Source organism: Gopherus flavomarginatus, chromosome 8 (genome assembly GCF_025201925.1).
Source record: "Gopherus flavomarginatus isolate rGopFla2 chromosome 8, rGopFla2.mat.asm, whole genome shotgun sequence".
NCBI classification, from domain to species: Eukaryota; Metazoa; Chordata; order Testudines; family Testudinidae; genus Gopherus; species Gopherus flavomarginatus.
Window position 1 is genome coordinate 55,622,679 of NC_066624.1, and position 21,369 is coordinate 55,644,047.

General features: G+C 47.1%; 1 protein-coding gene across 2 annotated transcripts; it reads right to left on the reverse strand.

Moving 5' to 3' along the window:
* Window positions 1-1,114: 1,114 nt before the first annotated feature.
* On the reverse strand, window positions 1,115-21,266 carry FUNDC2 (FUN14 domain containing 2). Of its 2 annotated transcripts, none has more exons than XM_050965708.1 (5): window positions 21,116-21,266; window positions 16,531-16,681; window positions 7,304-7,379; window positions 5,478-5,612; window positions 1,115-4,820 (listed from the first exon to the last, which is right to left on the reverse strand). In XM_050965708.1, exons 1-5 carry the CDS (start codon window positions 21,249-21,251, stop codon window positions 4,743-4,745), a joined length of 576 nt encoding a protein of 191 aa, XP_050821665.1. In that variant the 5' UTR covers window positions 21,252-21,266; the 3' UTR covers window positions 1,115-4,742. The 2 variants fall into 2 exon arrangements, with proteins under 2 accessions (XP_050821665.1, XP_050821666.1); XM_050965709.1 differs by lacking the exon at window positions 21,116-21,266 and adding an exon at window positions 20,553-20,825.
* Between the last annotated feature and the right edge of the window lie 103 nt (window positions 21,267-21,369).

Here is a 21,369-nt window from a genome sequence, read left to right on the forward strand (position 1 = left end):
GCTAGATGGACCTTTGGTCTGACCCAGTATGACTGTTCTTATGTGTAATTTTGTATCATTTGCAAACTCTGCCACTTCACTGTTCACTCCCTTTTCTAGATCATTGAATGTGTTAAGCAGCACAGATTGTACGGGAATCCTGCTGTTCACCTCTCCATTGTAAAAACTGACCATTTATTCCTACCCTTATTTCCTATCATTCAAGCAGTTAATGATCCACCCAAGGACCTTCTCTCTCATCCCATGACTGCTTAGTTTCCTTTTATTGTGTCTAATGCAGAAGCCTTAGGGCAAGAGTTACTTTTTTGTTCCCTTCTGTTTGCTTGACTGGATGGAGTGTGACATTTGTTAGTAGGGAGACTCTTACAACAGGAGCTTGCAGAGGTGTCATTGATTTCTTACCCTGGAGGGCAAAATAGCTAGGGAAATCCAAGACTCCTTAGGCACATGCTGAATGAGATTGCACCAATTGCCCCATTGGGGAGAGGATCAACACTAACATAGATAAGCCAGGGTTATTGAAGGGAATGATTATCTTTGAGGGCCACATTTACCCAGCCCCCAGGAAATCAGGAATTCATATGACTGCCCCCAACATGCTCACATAAGACTCTCAGCTTGGCTGCACAAAAGGCAGCTTATTAGAGCTTGTTAGCAGCCCAGAAATAGAGATGTTTGGCTGTGAAAGGAAATTTTTTCGATGTGAATTAAAAGCTCACAGGTAGGGCCCAGCTCAACCACACATCTGCCTTGGGACTGGCACCTTGCACAATAGGCTAGTATTCTACGCAAGGTCGGACTGAAGTATGGTTACATGGAGTGCACAGCTGAGGAAGACTCCCAGTTAACCCCCTTCATGGATACTGAGGCCCAGCTCCCCACAAGTATTTAGGAGCTTAATTCATCGATTTCAACAGGAGGTAGGCTCCTAAATATCTCCAATGATCTTGGCTTTACTCCCAGTTGCGTCTCCCCCAGAATTACAACAACTGCTCCTTCAGTTACAGTACTGGATACTGCTCCTGCCTTCTCTCCTCTAGGCTACCATAAACAGAGTGTTTGCAGTGCAGGGAGTGGCAAAGCGATGCTTGTTCCCAAAACAGACCACCGAAAGAAGTGATTAGAGCAACAGTTTAATAAGATATCACTTCAACAAACATCTACATACAATGTACAAAAATATCTTAAAAGCCTACTTATTTTTAAACCACAACTTCCTGGCATGGGTGCTAGAGACTGTTGAAACAAAACAGAAGAGGGATTAAGATTTCATTTTGGCACCCATGACATGACCAAAAATTGTATGTGATTTTCATGCTATATACAAAAATCACATTTGCCAGAACAAAATATCTTAGCTACTTATAGAACTTCATGAGAGGTACCAAGGAAGCTCCAGTTTGGCAGTTTTACACTTTCCATGGTAACAACACATGGATGCCCCATGCTTTCCCTCTCTTCCTCCAAGTCTTCAAACCAGAAACTACTGTGGCTGTACTTAAATTACTTGTTTGACCTCTCTTCCAGCAACACCTTTGAGAAGTTAAGTTTTAGCTCTTTCTTGCAGTTGCTTAGCCCCGCGGAATCAATTTATAATATTCTAGACAAAATAGCTATTTTTAAATGCCTCAGGGTCAGAGTGGGCTCCCAATATATTCCTCGTTAGACTAATGAGTCTTATGCCAGGATTTGGGCTTATTAACTGGCATCAGTTAGCAGGAAGTTGTAGGAACAGCCCTGAGGTCTGGTGGGAAGTTGCTTGCTTCTAAGGCTATAGCAATATAGCACCAGCAGAGCCTTTGCATGCACAGCAGTCTCTCCATGCATGAAGGGAATATAATGGCAGCTGGAAAGGAGGATGCTGAAGTCAAGAGACCGTGGCCAGTTTTTATACCCACATGAGCAGAACTCACCATTAAATTTCCAGCAGATCATCAGGCTAATGGGAGAGAGAGGTACCAGGCCAAATGTTTTGGTCAAGTTATAACTGTTATCCTAAAACTGTCACTTCCAAGGGAAAAGGGGGAGGGTCATTTCTATTCAGCATTGTCTTTGGAGGGAGGCTGGAAGAATGAAGTCTGAATAAAAAGCTTTGTTACTAGTACACCAGGCAGAGGTGTAGGTATACTATCTTCCTATTTGAACAGGAGAGTTCTAGCAAGATATGTTTTTATAAATGCATCAAGATCATTCCGCTATACAGAATTTCTTCCAACACAGCAGCTAGCTGCCCCGCTCCCTAACCAACTGTTATCGTGCACCTATATCACTGCACAATTCCTGTAGCATTTGACTGTACATCATTAGACATGCTATAAGCCCAATTTCTCCTGCCCTGCTGTAGACAGCCAGAGAATGCAAGACAGCAAAGATTCTGACTAGGTAAAGGCATATTCTACTATGGGATCAGGAAGGAAAGAAAAGCTGAAATGATGTGACTGACTTTCTAAACTCTGTGTGTCAGGGGACAGACATGGCGAAATAAAGTTAGCACAGATGAAATGTCAGGGGCTTTCCTGAAAACAGCTGCAGCTGCCAGGCTGCCACAGCTCTAATAGGACAGGACAGTACTCAGGGCTCCTGGCATTCTTTTGGGTACATCCCTTGCTTCCAGTCAGGTCAAATGCTAAACACTGTAAACATGGAATTACTGCAGCATAATAGAAGTGCAACGTGCATCCTTGTGCCATGGACACTATATTCTGAACAGCGTCCAGCCATGCACACAATGAGCTCCTGGAGTTCAACATAATTCTAGGGCATGATTTCAGAGGCGGAACGGAACCAACCTTCAACAAGAATGTGCTTATCACCAGCTGGACCTCCTTCCTCTCCAAAGGATGTCTGAGCAGGGAGACAAGCAAAGCCTAGTACTAGGCAATACTGAATGGATCTCTGTCATTTTTACATTTTTCTTGAAGGATAGAGATGCTCAGGATGTGGTTAACAGTTAACATGCCTTTCCAGGCCAATCAGAACCCATCTCCATGTTATAGCCCAGTGATGGGTCTGCAGGTGCAGGAATTAAAACAAATTGAAATAACTGGACACACATGCTTGTTTTTGCATGAATGGGAGAAGCCAATGGAGCTGAGGAAGGGGGCGAGTTAACCCAGACTGACAGCAGCACAGAGTGCATTTCCCATCACCCACTGTCTAGCTTCCAAAGAGATAAGACGGTAAGAGTGCTATCATTTTTTGCAGGGAGAGGCAAGCAGACTGAGCTGTTCTGGGATACCTACTCCTTTGTCTATGGCACTGAAGTGCCAGTCTCTGTTTGGAGAAGGAACGTATGGGACTGGCTCCCCTCACATGCCCAGTAGCTCTTTTAACACAGGCTCTCATGATTATAAGAGCATGTCACCTACTGCTCAGTAAAGGCACATATGACAGGCAGGAAGGTAATCACCAGGGATTTTACGGTGCAGCTGAGTCGGGGACTGCCTGGAAGATTCAGCCTTTCGCTGAGGGCAGATGGAATCTGCTCTGCAAAGGGAGACAAATGGCTTTCTGGATTCAAAGTAATCCTAGTCCGAGTGTGAATCCTGAACAGTTGTCTGCACTTAAACTGGAATCCTGCTCCAGGACATCATATCCCACGTTGTATTACACAGAGGAGGATCCCACCTACTTTCATCTGCCCAGGGCACTACTTTCCAGAAAGCTTGCCCCATGTGCATCAGATACCTACAGGTAGCTGCAATTCCAGAGAAAAAGGCTTTAGCGTCAGAAATGCTGATGTGACACCAGGGATAAATTAGAGTTATTGTAACTATGGAAATGTATGCCGGACTGAATGGGCTGGTAGTGCAGGTTTCAGTCATATACACAGACACTTCAGGCAGACTTTCTGCCAGACAGACATACAGCCTCAGTGCATTTTAAAGTTCATTGGCTGAGACACCAGCTGGAGAGTGAGAGAGGAGAATATCTTCTCAATGGTGGGATGCCCAATGACTTTCAAAACCTATGATAAGAAAGGAGCTGGGATAGTGACATGCAACACTCACAATTTCTATTGGCAGTGCCAATGCTGCAATTCCATTAAGGGGATATATAAATACCACAGATAAGTGATCACCTGTGTGTAACATAATGGCAAGTGTCTAGGGAGGAGTGAAGGCAGAAGATCAGATCTCCAATAGTATTTCTGCCATGTGCTCACTTTGCCACGACCCACTGTGGAATTAGCTTTTTCCCCAAACACCTATGTCCATTTCTGAGCGTGTTCTCAGACAGCCTCTGACAATTCTGCCTCCATCCATGGACAGTCATGAAAATACCATTTTCCTGGAGGAAGTATGGGCTTTCCTATTACCAGAGAAGAGAGAATACAAGGCAACTAGGAGCATACGGAGTTTGACGAACCTTGTGTGCACTGGAGGAGGAGAGCTTATATCGGTCAGTCTTGTGCATCACAGCAGTGGGCCTGTTCTCAGATCTCCATCCTGCAGGCTATTCATGGGGTTGCAACTGACCCTGAAAACTGCAGTGAGGCATTCTGATTGAGATAGGGAGTCAGATCAACAAGCAGACGCTGAGGGTCACAATTCTCTTGATTGATTCCAGCACCAACAGAAATCAGGTACAGAGAAAGGAAAGGGAGAAAAGTTAGTGGTAGTGGGGGACTTGATCTCAGGAGGAGTAGGAGGACCTGAAGAAGCCGAGTCTGTCAGCACAACCCACTGTTTACTAAGTGGGAAGGGGTGAGAAGGGACAGAGTAGTCAGTTCTGTGTAGTTTCTATGAAGACATTCCAAGCAGGAATCCCCCAGCAAACCCTCCAGTCAGGATAATGTTCTTCTTCAGAAATGTTATCACCTGGGCAGGAGGAAGAGGACAGTCAAAACACATTAGAACCAGTCACTTAGGTCAGATGAGCACTGAGCCCTCCCACCCACTGCACCCAGCTCACTATCCATACCTAGTTCAACTAATTACCAAAATTAGTGGCAGGGGAACTAGTGCTATTCCACTCCTCTTCCACAGGAGGGGAGGGCAAAGATATGGCCCTCCCTACTTCATTCACTGCTTGCACACTATGGCATCACAATGTGCTGCAGACATTCTGAACATGCCTTAGGGGCTTCAAACGTTTATAGCTGTTCCACAATTAGCAGTCAAAGATCTAGAAGACAGGAGGCATGGGGACAAATGCCCCTGCACACACTGATCCAGAGTGTAGTGGGTGTCTAGAGTGACTGATGCACTTTTACGCTGTGCTATCTGCTTAGCTGTCCTAATTGCTCTGAGGGGTCCTTCTTTGGATTCCAAGGGATTTCCCACAGGGCACTGTATGGTGAAACACCATCTGGAAGCCATCTTCATGTTCTCACAGGACATCTAGCAGATTTGCCCACTACCCTGTCTTGCTACTGTGTGGTTACCCTTAAAAGAGCCCTAGAAGTAGTTCCCAACCCTTCTCTCCAGCATCTGGATACATCCAGGCAAAGATCTGAGAAGGAGAAGTGCTCTCACCTCATCAACTCTGCTTTTAACTTCTGGGGACAGTTTGCTGCCACTGCTGTGAAATTTCAGATGCTCCTTGGCTTTGCTCACGTCCTGCTCTACTAGTTTCCAGTCCACTTTGATGTATCCCGTGTGGTTCGCAATCTACATTTGAGTGGTGGTAAGAAACATGAAATGAATCCTGCATAACCCATAGCTAGCAAGACCTTCCTTTCCCTCCTGCCCCACTGCTAACCCAAATAACCCACTCAACAACTCTAGAAGGTACCATCTCATTTTGGTTAGTGAGAGAACTATTCTACTAACTAAATTAATGGAAAGGGAATATAAACGGGCTAGAGGCATGGAGAAATTAACTAAATAGTTCAGTTACACAGGACCCCTCTGCTTACCTCTATCTGTAGGATCCTCCATTGGAAGTTCACACGCAGAGATTTTTACATATTGTTTAACATTAACCTAGGTCAGCCTCTTTACTTTGCAATACAGAACTGGCACCAACTGCACTTACTCACCCCCAAGCTTGTTATATTGCTATCATTCAAAGCCTACATGCAGCTGTCACATTCCAGATCTCCTGCTGCTATGAGAGGGCATGGTTTATTAATAGGTTGTCTCCATATAAGTATTTTGTCTTGTTATGGTGGGCCAACACTGAAACACTGCCTGAACAATGCTTTAAAGAGACATCCACCTTTAACGGGACAAGGAGATCTAGCGGGGTGAGGGGAAGCAGTTATACACGATTTAAGTGCTGGAACAAAGAAGGGGATCACTGGATAGGGTCTAGTAGTTGCATTCTGCCTCACATACAACAGTGAAATTTAGACTTCAGTTTCCTGCCCTCCTGGCCCAGCAACCCAGTACAGGATACTCTGCCCTGCTCCAGAAGGGTAAGGCTTTTAAAGCCAACGAAGATATAGTTGAGTAAATGAGTAATTTCTATTGCTGCACTGTCCCCAAAGAATACATTAACAGGGGGCTTCTCGTCCCTAACCAGACTCTGGAGGGTGGTGCCCTGTGAGGCCTTACATTAAAGCCAAACTCAGCCTGGCTGAGCAGACATGGACAGTGCCTATGAAGTTCAGTGCTGCCCCTCGCCTTGGCCAGTAGTCGCTATTGAGCACATGGCTTCCCTCCAATGCTCGGTCCAGGGGACATAGTTTCTGCTGTGCTGCCAGTTCAGAGAAGAAGAGGCCCCGTCTTGGATTTGAAAGCAGGCCTTAACGTCAAAAAATCAGCAGCTTCAGACAATGCATATTGACTCAATTGCAGCTATTAAAAGCGAAGAAGCCCCACCCACTGTGATGCAGCATGCTTGCATAAAGGTACTTATGTCACTCCACTACCATAGTATATGAGCACCTCACAATTTGCAATGTGTTTACCCTCACAACACTTCAGAGGCAGGGCAGGGCTATTATCCCCATTTCACAGAGAGGGACCTGAGGCCCAGAAAAGTACAGTCTATACTGCAATCCCAGGTGTGGTGGCAGCTTGGGCAGACATACCCACTTTAGCACTAGCCACAAGCACAGCTAAAAATAGCACCGTCGATGCAGTGGTGAAGCCTTTGCCACCACATCTATCTACACTGCTATTTTTAGCCATGCTAGTGCAGGTATGTCTGTCCGAGCTGCAGACCTGGACTACAGAAGACATATCTGAAGTGACTTGCCCACAGTCACACAGGAAATCTCCAGCAGAGCAGGAAGTGGAACGTAGGGCTCCTGATACCCAGGCGAGCACCCTAACCACTGGACTAGCCTACCTCTCTGCAGCTCAGAACTATCCTCAAGAGCAGTTTTCATGAAGCCTAGACTAACCATACGCACCTGAAGTAGGAAAAAGCCACCACCCACTGCTGTTGCTGCCAGCTTTCCAACCTTCTGAAAAATGAAGCCAGTACACCTACAATCAAAGAAAGACAGGCCAGAAAATGAGTTCAAATACCACACACACACACTTTGGCTTTCTATAGATACTCCATCCTTCCACACACACACACACACACCACTCAGAGACCCCAGAAACAGCCTCACTAACCAAGGAACAGGGGCGGAGAGTTGCATGGGCCTGAGGTGCCCGGGCTCCAGGAATATTCAGGGCCCAGGGCCCTGCTCCACCAATGTTTGGAGCTGGGTCTCTCCCTTGGCCCTGCCTGCAGCGTCCCCTGGCCCCCAACTGCCCGCCCCCGCCCCCACAGCATTCCCTCCCACCCTGCCCCTGGAGCATCCCGCACCCTCCGCCCCCCGGCCCCGGAGCGTCCCTGCTTGACTGAAAGCAGGGCGCGGCTCTCCCTCGGCTGCCTGCACTGCTGCTCCACCTCAGGAGCGGGAGGGGGCACACACATGCTTGACAGCGCTGCCCTCCCCTCCCACGGCACCCACCGGGAGGAGACACCAAAGGGGCTTGCGATGGGAGACAGCTGGAGTGGACCTCACTCACCTGAGCAGCTGCTGGAGCTTCTGTGAGTGTTTGACCCTGTGATCCACCCACTCCCCCAGCAGCCACCACTCCTGCCCCACCCTGGGCAAGGGGCAGCCCCATCCCCAGTGAGGCTAGGGAGAGGGGCAGCAGGCTGCAGCAGGGGAGGACGGAAGACACATGTGATGGCAGTCCCCTCCCCTGCAGCACCCACCCACCACAGGGGAGATGGGGGGAGGGGCTTCCTGGACCTGAGCAGTGGGGCTTGGGTGAATTTTGTGACACCTTGCCCTCCCCCTCCACCCAGCCACCACTCCTGCCCCATGCTGGGCAAGGGGCAGCATCATCCCCCACCCCCAGTGAGGCTATGGTGAGGGGCAGCATGGGAGGAAGGAAGCCACATGTGATGGCAGTCCCCTCCTCCCCCCCACAGCACCCACCCACCCACAGGGGAGATGGGGACGGGGCTTCCTGGACCTGACCAGCTGGGGCTTGGGTAAATTTTGTGACACCCTGCCCTTCTCCCCCTTCCCCCCCAATCCCGCAGCCACGACTCCTGCCGTATGCTGGGCAAGGGACAGCCCCATCCCCCACCCCCAGTGAGGCTAGGGTGAGAGGCAGCAGAAGGGAGGCCACACATGATGGCAGCCTCCCCACATCCCTAGTACTCACCATAGGGGAGGCGAGGGGGCTTCCTGGACCTGAGAGGGGCCATAGGACTATGTGCAGCGACAGTGATGCAGAGTGAGTGTGCTGCGGGGGGGATGGGACGGGATGACAACAAGAGGTCCCTCCCCCAGAGCTTGCTGCTGCAGGTGGGGAGAAGTTGGGAGAGGGGAGGGGGAAGTCCTCTCTGGCCCTAGCCCTGGGCAGCCTGTCTGCACCTCAAGCTCCTTCTCCCCAGCCCCACCCCAGAGCCTGCACCCCCAGCACCCCAGACTTGAGCCACAGTCCTGAGCCCCCTCCTGCACTGTGAACGCCTCAGCCCCACCCCAGAGCCCTCACCTGAGGGGAAAAACACGCAACTTAAATTTGGCAGTCAGTTTGGGGTATGATCGTGTTTAGCACAATACTTGATTTTACACCCTTTAAAGTATATAATTGGTTGTATGCAGGTGTTACAAAGTGGGAATGTTCTTAATGTTTTCTCTGAATACTGTGTGGTGCTTCAGTTTCCTCTATGCATTTCTCCAGCCCCTCCTCTGGCCTTTGTCTCTTTTCCGGGCAAGTAGGCCACCTGATCTCTTTGTTCTCTGGCACCTTGCAGGGGAAACTGAGGCACCCACACATTATTTAGAGAAAACATTAAGAACATTCCCACTTCATCACAACAGGTACAACAACATATAATATATTGAAGCAGGCGAGTGGTGCTTCTGACTTTCCACTTTTAACTGGCCCTTGTAATCTTGTGGTGTGGTGCACTGTAGCTTCATTTTATCCCAGCAACAAATTCTTGATCATCACAAAAGAACATTGCAAAAGAAAGAGCTATATTTGTTTTAATTTTAGAAAGTATTTGCTTTTGAGGGTTATTGATCAAAGAATGCTTGGTTGTTTCTGTATTCAAAAGAGTATTAATAACAGTGATATTCTTAGTTAATTTTTTTTCTTACAATAGATATTTTGTAATAAAGGGAAACTGTTAAACGCTTACTGTTTCCAGTCCATTTTTACATTATTTAATTAAATATATATCGGCTTACAAGGTGGTGGAGTGGGGGTGCGGGGGGGGACTTAAGACACATTCAGGGCACTACCAAGAATTATACAAACCTGCCGCCCCTACCAAGGAAGACAGATGAACAAGGAGGAGAGCAAATTTGGGACTAGGGGAAGGAAAGGCAAAGCAGTCAGCTCCGTGGGACCCCACAACAGACTGTAAAACTGAGTCCCTTTAAATGTTCACATGCATATCCTCACTCCATCTATAGATTTTTACTCCTTTACCACTAATTTTCTGACAAGTTTTCAAATGACATGAACGTGGGATTTTTTTGATGGCCATTTCTGACAAAGAATCTTGGATAACATCCTCTTGGCTGAGAGAATAAAATTGTAACTGGACTGGTATTTTTTCTAGCTGCTTCTGGACCAGAGTTGTCATAAACAGATAAGTAAGAGTTAATAGAACAGAAGTGCTTCATATCTCTCTGCCTGGAAAGGGTTAAGAACAGTGAGCCTGGCTGTCACCTGACCAGAGGACCAATCAGAAGACAGGATACTTTCAAATCTTGAGGGAGGGAAGTTTTTGTGTGTGTGCTGTTAGTGTTTGGTTGTTGTTCACTCTGGGGGCTCAGAGTGACCAGATGTGCAACCAGGTTTCTCTCCAATCTCCCTGATACAGGTTCTTATAGATTCCAAATAGTGAGTACTAGGTAGATAAAGCGAGTTAGGCTTATGTTTGTTTTCTTTATTTGCAAATGTGTATTTGGCTGAAAGGAGTTCAAATTTGTATTTTTGCTGAAAAGATTTTAATTTGTACTTGTATACTTAGGCTGGGAGAGTATTCCCAGTGCCTATAGCTAAAAAACCCTGTACCTATTCCATCTTAAATTTACAAAGATAATTTTTACGGTTTTTTCTCTCTTTAATTAAAAGCTTTTCTTGTTTAAGAACCTGATTGTTTTTTTATTCTGGTGAGACCCCAGGGGACTGGGTCTGGATTCACCAGGGAATTGGTGGGGAAAAGGAGGGAAGGGGGAGAGAGAGGCTAAATTCTCTCTGTGTTAGGATTACTGTCTCTCTCAGGGAGAATCTGGGAGGGGAAGAGAGAAGGAGGGGGGAAGGTGCATTTTCCTCTCTGTTTCAGGATTCAAGGGGTTTGAATCACAGTGATCTTCCAGGATAACCCAGGGAGGGGAAGTCTGGGAGAGGCAACGGTGAAGGAAAGGGTTTACTTTCCTTGTGTTAAGATCCAGAGGGTCTGGGTCTTGGGGGTCCCCGGGCCAGGTTTTGGGGGGACCAGAGTGTACCAGGCATTGTAATTCCTGGTTGGTGGCAGCACTACAGGTTCTAAGCTGGTAATTAAGCTTAGAGAAATTCATGCTGGTACCCCATCTTTTTGGACGCTAAGGTTCAGAGTGGGGATTATACCATGACAAGAGTGCATAGCATGTGAAGCAGATCCTGCACATTCCAGGGCAGTTGTTTTAGTTTCTCAAAAATGGAGAAGATGGTTTGTAAAGATAAAGTTTGAAGACTGATAGTCTTGACTAGATGTAGGTCTAGACTATTTGGACTGTGTCCTTTTATGACGATTTAGATGTTGGCATAGAAAGTACGCTTATTAAGTTTGCAGATTATACCAAACTGGGAGGGATTGCAACTGCTTTGGAGGACAGGGTCAAAATTCAGAATGATCTGGACAAATTGGAGAAATGGTCTGAGGTAAACAGGATGAAGTTCAATAAAGACAAATGCAAAGTGCTCCACTTAGGAAGGAACAATCAGTTTCACACATACAGAATGGGAAGAGACTGTCTAGGAAGGAGTATGGCAGAAAGAGATCTAGGGGTCATAGTGGACCACAAGCTTAATATGAGTCAACAGTGTGATACTGTTGCAAAAAAAGCAAACGTGATTCTGGGATGCATTAACAGGTGTGTTGTAAACAAGACACAAGAAGTCATTCTTCCACTTTACCCTGCGCTGGTCAGGCCTCAACTGGAGTATTGTGTCCAGTTCTGGGCACCGCATTTCAAGAAAGATGTGGAGAAATTGGAGAGGGTCCAGAGAAGAGCAACAAGAATGATTAAAAGTCTTGAGAACATGACCTATGAAGGAAGGCTGAAACAATTGGGTTTGTTTAGTTTGGAAAAGAGAAGACTGAGAGGGGACATGATAGCAGTTTTCAGGTATCTAAAAGGGTGTCATCAGGAGGAGGGAGAAAACTTGTTCACCTGAGCCTCCAATGATAGAACAAGAAGCAATGGGCTTAAACTGCAGCAAGGGAGATTTAGATTGGACATTAGGAAAAAGTTCCTAACTGTCAGGGTAGTTAAACACTGGAATAGATTGCCTAGGGAAGTTGTGGAATTTCTATCTCTGGAGATATTTAAGAGTAGATTAGATAAATATCTATTAGGGATGGTCTAGACAGTATTTGGTCCTGCCATGAGGGCAGGGGACTGGACTCAATAACCTCTCGAGGTCCCTTCCAGTCCTAGAGTCTATGAGACTCCACCTGGTGTGGAGGAATATTTCCTTTCTACGTACATGAGCATCCCTGCTATCAAAACATAGATGAACCCAGCTCTCACTACTTGGTTAAGCAGTAAGGAGATATATAATTAGGGCCCTACCAAATTCATGGTCCATTTTGATCAATTTCATAGCCAGAGCTGAGCCCCAGAGCTTCCTGCAGCAGGGGGAGGCACCCGGACGTAGGTCTGATCTGCCCCCAAAAGAGGCAGTGCAGGGAAAGCACAAGTCCTGTTGCTTCCCAGCCCAGCCAGGCTTGCAGCTAGGAGCCCCTTCAGCTAGGGCACTCCCAGCAGCATGGGGGAAATCAGATTTCATGAGGAAGGGCTTATTTCACAGTCTGGGACATGTTTTTCACAACCGTGAAATTGGTAGGGCCCTATATATAATATTGTCTGACATCACCCACATCAAGCATTATTTCAGATGATACAGATTCACTATTCAGATTATAAAACTGCAGAAGGATTGCTCTGCTAATAGGTGCAAACAGCCTGGGCACAAGACAGAAGTTACAGGCTCATACTGCGAATAGATACATGTTGCAAGGGTACATCTTATGCTTTAAGTGGCTTATCATTGGAGTAGAATGGGGAGAACTCTTGCTTTTTGCCATAATGTGCTAGAAAAGCAGTCCTGATTGTACTTCCTGATTTATCATCATCGTATCCACGCATTATACTCCACACCTGAACATAGCAATTATATGAACAACATACCTTCATATCTCAATGTCTGTACTTTGACTCATTAACCCTTTACCCCCAATCAGGGATACTGCAGATTATGTATTCCTTATGCCATCCGATCTTAAACCGAACTTTGCACCCCTTGATAATCTGTATGCTATTCCCTGATAACTTGAAACTTCTACGCTTAAACTCTGTACTATTCATTTTTTAAAAAAGCAATATCTTAATTAGAAGAGAGCACACTCTAGTGGCACTGTGGATTGTGGAATATTCCAACAGGAAGATCTAGAAGTGGCCTCAGAGTCACAAGCCACCAATATGCCAATTCTTCCTCTCAGCAGCAAAAGATTTGTTTCTGAGTACACTGAACCCTTTAGGTCCAACTCTTCTCAGATGAGGAGACAAGAAAGTTCTCTGGGAAAATACTGTAGCCTGACTCCCAAGAGACAATGATTAGGCCCAGGGCATAGCCCCAAGGTCTTGGTCATCCTAGAAGACTCACAAGCATCTGTTCCAAAAGATAACCACTGGAACGGCTAACCTGGGGATGTGGTGGATCCTCCATAACTTAAAGAGTCTTTAAATCAAGACTGGATATCTTTCTAAAATTATACACTCTACTTCAATCACAGGTTATTGGATTTGATGGTGGAATCACTGCATGAAGTTCTATAGCCTGTATTATGCAGGTGGTCAGACCGGATGACCTTAATTCTGTATTAAGAGGAGTTTCACATGTAAGACATGGGAAGTACATGTTCTATTCTAATCAACACTGTTGAGGCCTCAGCTGAAGTACTGTGGTCAGTTCTTGGCAACACACATTTTAAGAAAGAAATGGACAAATTGGAGAGCATCCAGAGGACAGCAACAAAAATGATTAAAAGGTTTATAAAACCAGACCTACAAGGAAAGGTTAAAAGACTGTACATATTTAGCCTTGAGAAAAGAAGATGGGGAAGGGGCCGAGGGTGCGAAGGAACATTTAGAAGGCGGGCAGCAGGGCCTGGGCCAGCCCCCATGCGGGGCAAGGAGGGAGCTCTGCTCCACCACTGGCCACAGCTGTCTTAATTCTGTCTTCAGCACTGTGCAGTAATGGGAGGGAGGGCGCGCAGCATGGACAGATTCCATTACCGATAAAAGAGGGGGCGGGGGGCACAACAGGAAAAATTTTGGCACAACTGTGTTAAGGGCTGTTATAAAGAGCACACTGATCAATTGTTCTCCGTGGCCACTGAAGTTAGGGCAAGAAGTAATGACCTTAGTCTACAGCAAGGCAGACAGAATTTTTTCCTAATATCTAACCTAACTATAAGGATAGTTAAGCTCCGGAACAGGCTTCCAAGGGAGGTCATGGAATCCCCATCATTGGCAGCACTGGACAAACACTTGTCATGGATGGTCTAGGTTTACTTGGTCCTGCCTTTGCGCTGAGGGATGGACTAGATAACCTGTTGAGGTCCCTTCCAAACCCTACATTTCTATGATCCTATAATGGTGCCTTCTGGCCTTCAATTCTATGAAATGCTCATGTAACTGAACAAGATATGCCTGAAGATACAAAGCTCAGGCTAATCTCCCTTCACCTCTGAAATGTTGTTTGCCACCCACATGCATATGCTTCATGGGATATCTCACCAAACAGATACAATCTTTTGATGACTAGCACTCCATCATCATTCATACATTAAAGCAGGGGTCGGCAACCTTTCAGAAGTGGTGTGCCGAGTCTTCATTTATTCACTCTAATGTAAGGTTTCGTGTGCCGGTAATACATTTTAATGTTTTTTAGAAGGTCTCTCTCTACAAGTCTATATATTATATAACTAAACTAGTGTTGTATTGTAAAATAAACAAGGTTTTCAAAATGTTTAAGATGCTTCATTTAAAATTAAAATGTTGATCTTATGCCACCGGCCTGCTCAGCATGCTGCTGGTCTGGGGTTCTGTTCACCTAGGCCAGCAGTGGGCTGAGTGAGGCCTGCGGCCGGGACCCCAGCTAGGAAGGGTCTGGCAGCCAGAACCCCAGACCGGCAGCAGGCTGTGCAGGGCCAGCAACTGGGACCCCAGACCAGTAGTGGGCTGAGCGGCTCAGCCCACTACCGCTCAGGGGTTCCATCCGCTGGCTCCTGCCAGCCGGGATCCCGGCTGCCGGACCTGCTCAGCCCGTTGCCGGTCTTGGGTCCTGGCCCTGCCCACATGCAGTGGGTACCTACCTTTTCCCTGGTTCTGGCCCATTCTCTTCTTCTCTCTGCACTGAGCTGAGGGTGGGAGTTGACCGAGCACAGGGCTGGGGGTGAAGAGTCTGGTCAGGAGCTAAAATGAGGGAGGGGGCTCAGGGTTGGGACAGGAGGAGGTTTGGGTGTGGGGGCACTTACCTGGGCAGCTCCCATTTGGTGTGAGAGGTGCAGGTGGGAATGTGAGTAGGGGTGCAGGAGCTCCCATTTTGTGCTCAGGGTGGGAGTGAGGATGTGCGGGGTGCAGGTGTCAGGGTAGGGGGGCTGGGTATGTGTGGGGGTGCCAGAGTCAGGGCTGGGGTCATGGCTGGGGGGTGAAGGAGTCAACAGAGGGCTGGGTGGTACAGGGCTCAGGGCAGGGGCCTGGGGTGTGTAGGGGAGGTGCAGGGCTTGGGGCAGAAGACTGTGGGGTGGGGGGGGTGCAGGGCTCAGGGCAGAAGACTGGGTGTGTGGGGGGGGCGGGCGGGCAGGGCAGAAGGCTGGGTTACTGCCCCCCCAGAACCCTCAACCCTCCCCCCGCTCCTTGTCCCGACTACCCCCTCCTGGGACCCCACTCCCTATCTAAGCCTCCCTGCCCCTTGTCCCGTGTTTGCCCCCCTAGAACCCTACCCCCTACCTGTCCCCTGACTGCCCCAACACTTACCCACACCCAGACAGAACCCCCTGGACTCTCATGTCCCATCCAACCGCTCCCTGCCCCCTGGCAGGAGCCCCCCAGAACTCTGGACCCATACAACCCCACCCTCTGCTTGCCCAACCCCTCTCCATACCTCTGCCTCCTGATAGCCCCCCAGAACTCCCGACTCATCCAACCTCCCCAGCTCCTTGTCTCCTGACCACCCCCTCCAGAGACCAACCCACCCTAACTGCCTCCCCCGACCCTCCTTGCTCCCTGTCCCCTGACTGCCCTGACCCCTATCCAACAGACCCCGGGACTCCCATGCCCCATCCAACCCCCTCCCCCCCCCCGCTCCGTGACTGCCCCCTCCAGAGACTCCCACCCCTAACCACCCTCCCGGGAACCCCCACCCTGCTGCCTGTCCCTTGATTGCCCCCACCCTTTACCCAACCCCGGCCCCGAATCCCTTACCATGAGACTCCCTGCTCATCCGAAGCCCTACCTCCACGCGCGCGCAGCCCAGCCCCGCCCCTCAGAGTGCTGCACGTGTGGCAGCAGGGCTCTGGATAAGTGGGGAGCATCTCCACGGAGCCAAACGCTGCCCCACCCCCAGAGTGCTGCGCGCGCGGCGGCAGGGCTCCAGGGGAAGGCGGAGGAGGAGCCGGCGGCTTGCTGCGCTCGGCCAGTACTCCAGCCGGGAAGCGTGGACCCTGCAGCTTGACGCATCGGCAGGATTTTTAATGGCACGCGGAGTCCCTGCAGGCAGTTGCGTGCCATTAAAAAACGGCTCGCGTGCCATCTTTGGCACGCGTGCCATAGGTTGCCAACCCCTGCATTAAAGAAACCCCATGCCTGCTAAAGGGACCAAAGAACCATCACCTTACCATCCAGTGACTCCTCCAATCACCAGCTGAGTTGCTACATTGTACTTTTCAGCACTTGAACCAGAGCTCTGCCCGAAGAGCTTGCGCCACCAGGGCTGATTCTTGGTGTACTCTGCCAGGTCCAGCACCTCGCAGGAGTCCTCTTTCTTTGCTGTGAATATGAAAATGCATGTGAGCATAGGTGTATCTAGCGGGCAATATGACAATGAAGGGCAGAGACCAGGTTTATTCTCTAGTCAAGTGTACTTCAACTCACTACTCTGAGCCAGCAGCATTCAGATGAGGAGCCTTTAAGCATGGTAAATGGTACTGTCCTGATGAGATTTAAGAAGCAGGAGAAGAACCTCCTTAAAGAGAACAGGTAGCTTCAGTCACCTGTTCTCAGCTCAAATACAGTCTTAGAACTCCTAATACAACATTTTATGCTTACATAGCGTCTGCCTCAGATCTCAAAGCACCAGGCAAACATTCATAAACAAAACTTCATATCCCTCTCTGTAGAGTTAAGCAAATCTCCCATTTTACAGACAGGGAAAAAGAAACAGAGAGGTAAGTGATTTGCCCAAGATCACTCAGTATGTCAACAGCAGGAATAGAACACACGTCTTCCAATTCCCAGTTTGTAGCTAAAGTGCTGAAACCATCCTTCCCATCTCTGAATTATTTAAATTAAATTCTGTGGGGAAGAGAAAGGTGTGGATCTTTCATAAATTGCTACCAAGAAAAACAAACCTCCCATTCCATGTAAAAAACCCAACAAAATCCAAAGAATTCAGCCTCAACCATCACTTTCCATTGTTCCTGGGAGTTGCACTCAGTGCTCTGCTATAATGCCTAGCTGTGATATAGTCAAAATAGACATTCATCCAATGCTTACTAGTTTTGCCATAGCCTAAATGTTCTGGCTTTCTGAAGGTTTGTGTGGCTTGGTTTTTAACAATTGTACTTCTGATTTTTCATATACGACAGCCTCCCAAGAATAACAGGCCTAAAAAAGTCAGCTGCACCATTATTAGTGATCCTATTTTTGTCTTCTTTGTCCTTCTCTAGCAGAGACTGTCTACTGCACATCTTTGCACTGCAACATACATTTGACATAACATCCTCAGAATACCCAGGGATGCAGGGTTAACAGATGGCTCATTTGCAGGATGCATCCTAACAGTTCAAATATGCTAGTTCAAAAGCCTAGAGACAGGGACCAAAAGATGCCAAACTTTTAAATAGTAAATCTACTGGCAGATGAACGTACACCAAGTTTTAGCCTGAAGCAAAAAAACTTACACAGCTGAGGGGATTCATAGTTAAGGAGTCAACATTTTCATCGGTAACTGAAAGCACTGGATGCCATGTGATTACAATATAACATGCTGAATCAGACAAACAGTTTCAGATACACACAGAGTTTGCTAGCCTATAACATGGAGATGAAATATTACATACAAGAGGCATAAGCTGAAAAGATCACAGTGGACTTGCATGTCTTTGGCGGCTGGGAAACACATGCCCTGCAGAAGTAGTTACTTGGTGAGTTCAGGTGCCAGATATGATATGCTAGATCAACACCTCAGATGTCCAGGTAGCTGTAACAATTGCATTAAAAAAAAGGGGGGGGCCCCCACAGGTGTGCGTGTGTGGGGGATGAGACACTGCTATTGCCATGATGTCCATTAATTTTCCCAACCCAGCCCCTCCCAAATATTCCTCATTACAGGACTTGGAATGATCATAAAAATGGGTAAGAGGAAGACTGCATAGAAGTCAAATTCTCTGTGGATCACATTATACTACAAATAAGGATGTACAAAGACGACAGAAGGGCATCTGCTCACATACTGCCAGAATATGGAACCTCCTCTAAGAAACATTTAGTTTGAATCAGGGTGGATAAAAATCAATGATTTTTAAAATATATAAGTTTTTTGATAAAAAGGTTTTTCCCTCAAAAAGCAATCTAAAGATACATTATAGCTCAAAGATATCTCATCATGGAATAGGGATTAAAAATTTTAATTCTATAGTATGAGACAGTATATTCATGTAATGTTTAAGAAAAGTTTTGTAAATGAGTTTCAATAGTTCATAGATTAGGGACCCAATTTTATGGGGTTCCAGGGCCTTCTACATAGATTATTTCGGTTAATCCAATGGCACTCAGTGCTCAGTCTAGAAGATCCCATCAGAGATGCTTAGTTTTGCAGTTCCCAAACTGTGGATTTGTGTATCCAGAGATAACATGCTTGTTAACAGCTAAAATATTTTTAAATAAATAGTATATAGAGGTGAGAAATAACAGACCTCAACCCTATTGTCTCCCTGCAAATTTGTGTACACAGAGTCAATCCCTTACCTCTCTCTAAAATTGCAAAGTTTCAAAAAGTTCAATGAATAGAAGATTATTGGAGCCAGAATAGATCTGGACAAGGAGAAGTCTGGAGATAAATGTGAGAAGGGAGAGACAGGCAGTAGAAACAAATGTGAAACTATTTGAGCAGCACATTCCAGAAGTCTTTCTGAGTGTAGCCTTCATTGATTTGAGATCTACCATACTTGTCTCTTATTAGGAAAGAAACCTATAATGGCAGCAGACTGTAAAAGAGACCCAGTTTGGGAATAAGAACCATTCAAGAAATGTGTGTTTCCTGATGAGGTTTTAAAGAGACAACAACAGTGAACTTGTGGAAGTCACTTAATCACTTGGATTCAGAGACAGTTGAGTGATAATCTCACTTTTAACAGCAGTAGCTTCTTCTGCTGGTGTAGGAATAATATTTTCTTCCTTTAGACTAATTAATTCCAAACTGAGAATTTCTTCGGGACCTGAAAAAGCAGGAAAGCTTGTTCTTCTTTTCCAGATTATGAACAAACAGGAAAATGAAGGTGAAGATGACGGAGTTAGCTACAGAAGCCAATATTTTAAGTTTCTCATGTTCACCTGGCTGACAATTTTTAAAAAAAATATTTCATGTAACTATTTTAGTTAAAAAAACAAAAACAAACTTGATTTAAAAAAAAACTTGAATGTTTAGATAAATTTTTGAATTTAGTTGCTTGTTTTGTTAATATTATGTTTGCTGTTGAAGAAGAAAATCCAGAATACCTAATGTTGTTGTTTTAGTTAAATAAAACATTTTAAATGTCTGTCTGCAGATCTTCTCCTTCTAATACAGCATGGCAAGAAAGTCCTCCAAATATTAACGATTAATCTGCTGAATTGGAGATATTTATGAAGTCATTAGGAGGTGAACTATCTGCTTCAATTACCTTTGGTAAACAAAATAACCAGTCATTCATTTTCTGATATAGCTGTAAAACTAATCTGAAACATTTTCAAAATGAATCATTTAAAAAATGTATAGTATTTACCATCTAAAAATGAAAACCATGTCTGAGTTGTGAAGAATATGTACTAAAGTTATAACAAGAATGCACTTCTTTGTAGAAATCCATTATTAAATTGAGTCTTCCTGACTTTACCCTGTTTTGAATGGACTTAGACTAGAAGTTTTGAGTCTGATTTTGAATTAAAAAGATATACTACCTAATCAACGTTAAAAATTCACAATCAAGCAGTGATCAAAAGCTAATTAAAATGATGCTTTAAAACACTGTAAAATTTATAAATTAAGGCAACCTTAGCTATGGTTTCAAAACACACAGTCTCAGAGTTTACTGTTCTCACTGATGGGGAAGTGTTTTCAGATAGGTAAGGATGGTCCACTGACACCCACCATTTGTCTGAAAATACGGATTTCACTAAATGTACAACGCTACATTTGCCATTGTCAAAGCAGCACAATCTACATTATCGGGATTTGAAAAATGAAAGCCACAGAAACCAGGCTAACTGCAGTAAAATTAACCCCAGTTAATCTTAGCGACTATCACGTTTGCTTTTAAACCCAGTTATCTTTCATTAGGACAGAGATCCTGTCTGACAGTTGACACACCACATTGCTGTTTACAGAGCACTAAGAGCATTCACAGATTTGGAGACACGATTAATGACCCAGAGAACTTACAGTCGCCACAGAAGCGAGACATACAGGAGGGCAATAGGATGGGGCAACAAGCCACATGCTGGAAGGGTGCCTGGGGCCGCGTGTATGTGCGTCCCCCGATGGGCAGGGGGCGTGTTCCCAACCCTGCAGTGCGAGCCGGCTGCGGGTGCCACGGGCGACACAGAGAGGGGCTAACAGCAAGGGCCGCTCAGAGACACCCAAGGCTGCATACGCGCCCCCATGACGAGCAGGCCCCGGCGGCGCATTGCGGCCTGACCCCAGCGCCGGGAGCCCCAGCCGCGTGCCAGGTGCTGCGCAGACGCAGCACAAAGGGAGGGAGCCCGTCCGCTAGGGGCGGGGTTTGGAGCCCCGCTCGCCGACACCGGCGCTGGCCTGGGGCTGACAGCGCTTAACACCCAGGGCTGGCGGCCGAGGGGCGCTGACGGGGCAGAGCCCGGCCCGTTGGCGGGGGGAGGGGAGGGAAGAGCGGCCTCCAGCAGAGCCCCCCGGGTCAGGCCCGACCGCTGGCGGCGCCGAGGGAGCGCGCGCGGGCAGCAGGCGCGAGGCCCCAGCAGGGCTCTCACCTCCGCCCGCCGCCATCCCGCGCGCTCGCTGCCGAGCCCAGCGCCTGCGCTTCGCCTCCTGCTGCTGCTGGATGAGCGAGGCGCAGGAGCGGAGCTGGACACGTGACACAAGCTCCTCCTCCTCCTCCTCGCCCATCTCACCCGCGGCGGAAACCGCCAGGCCCCGCCACGTGACACCGGAGCAGCGACACGTCACACAGCTACCCTGGTCATGTGACATTGATTCCCCAACGACGTACACTCCGCATGTCTTC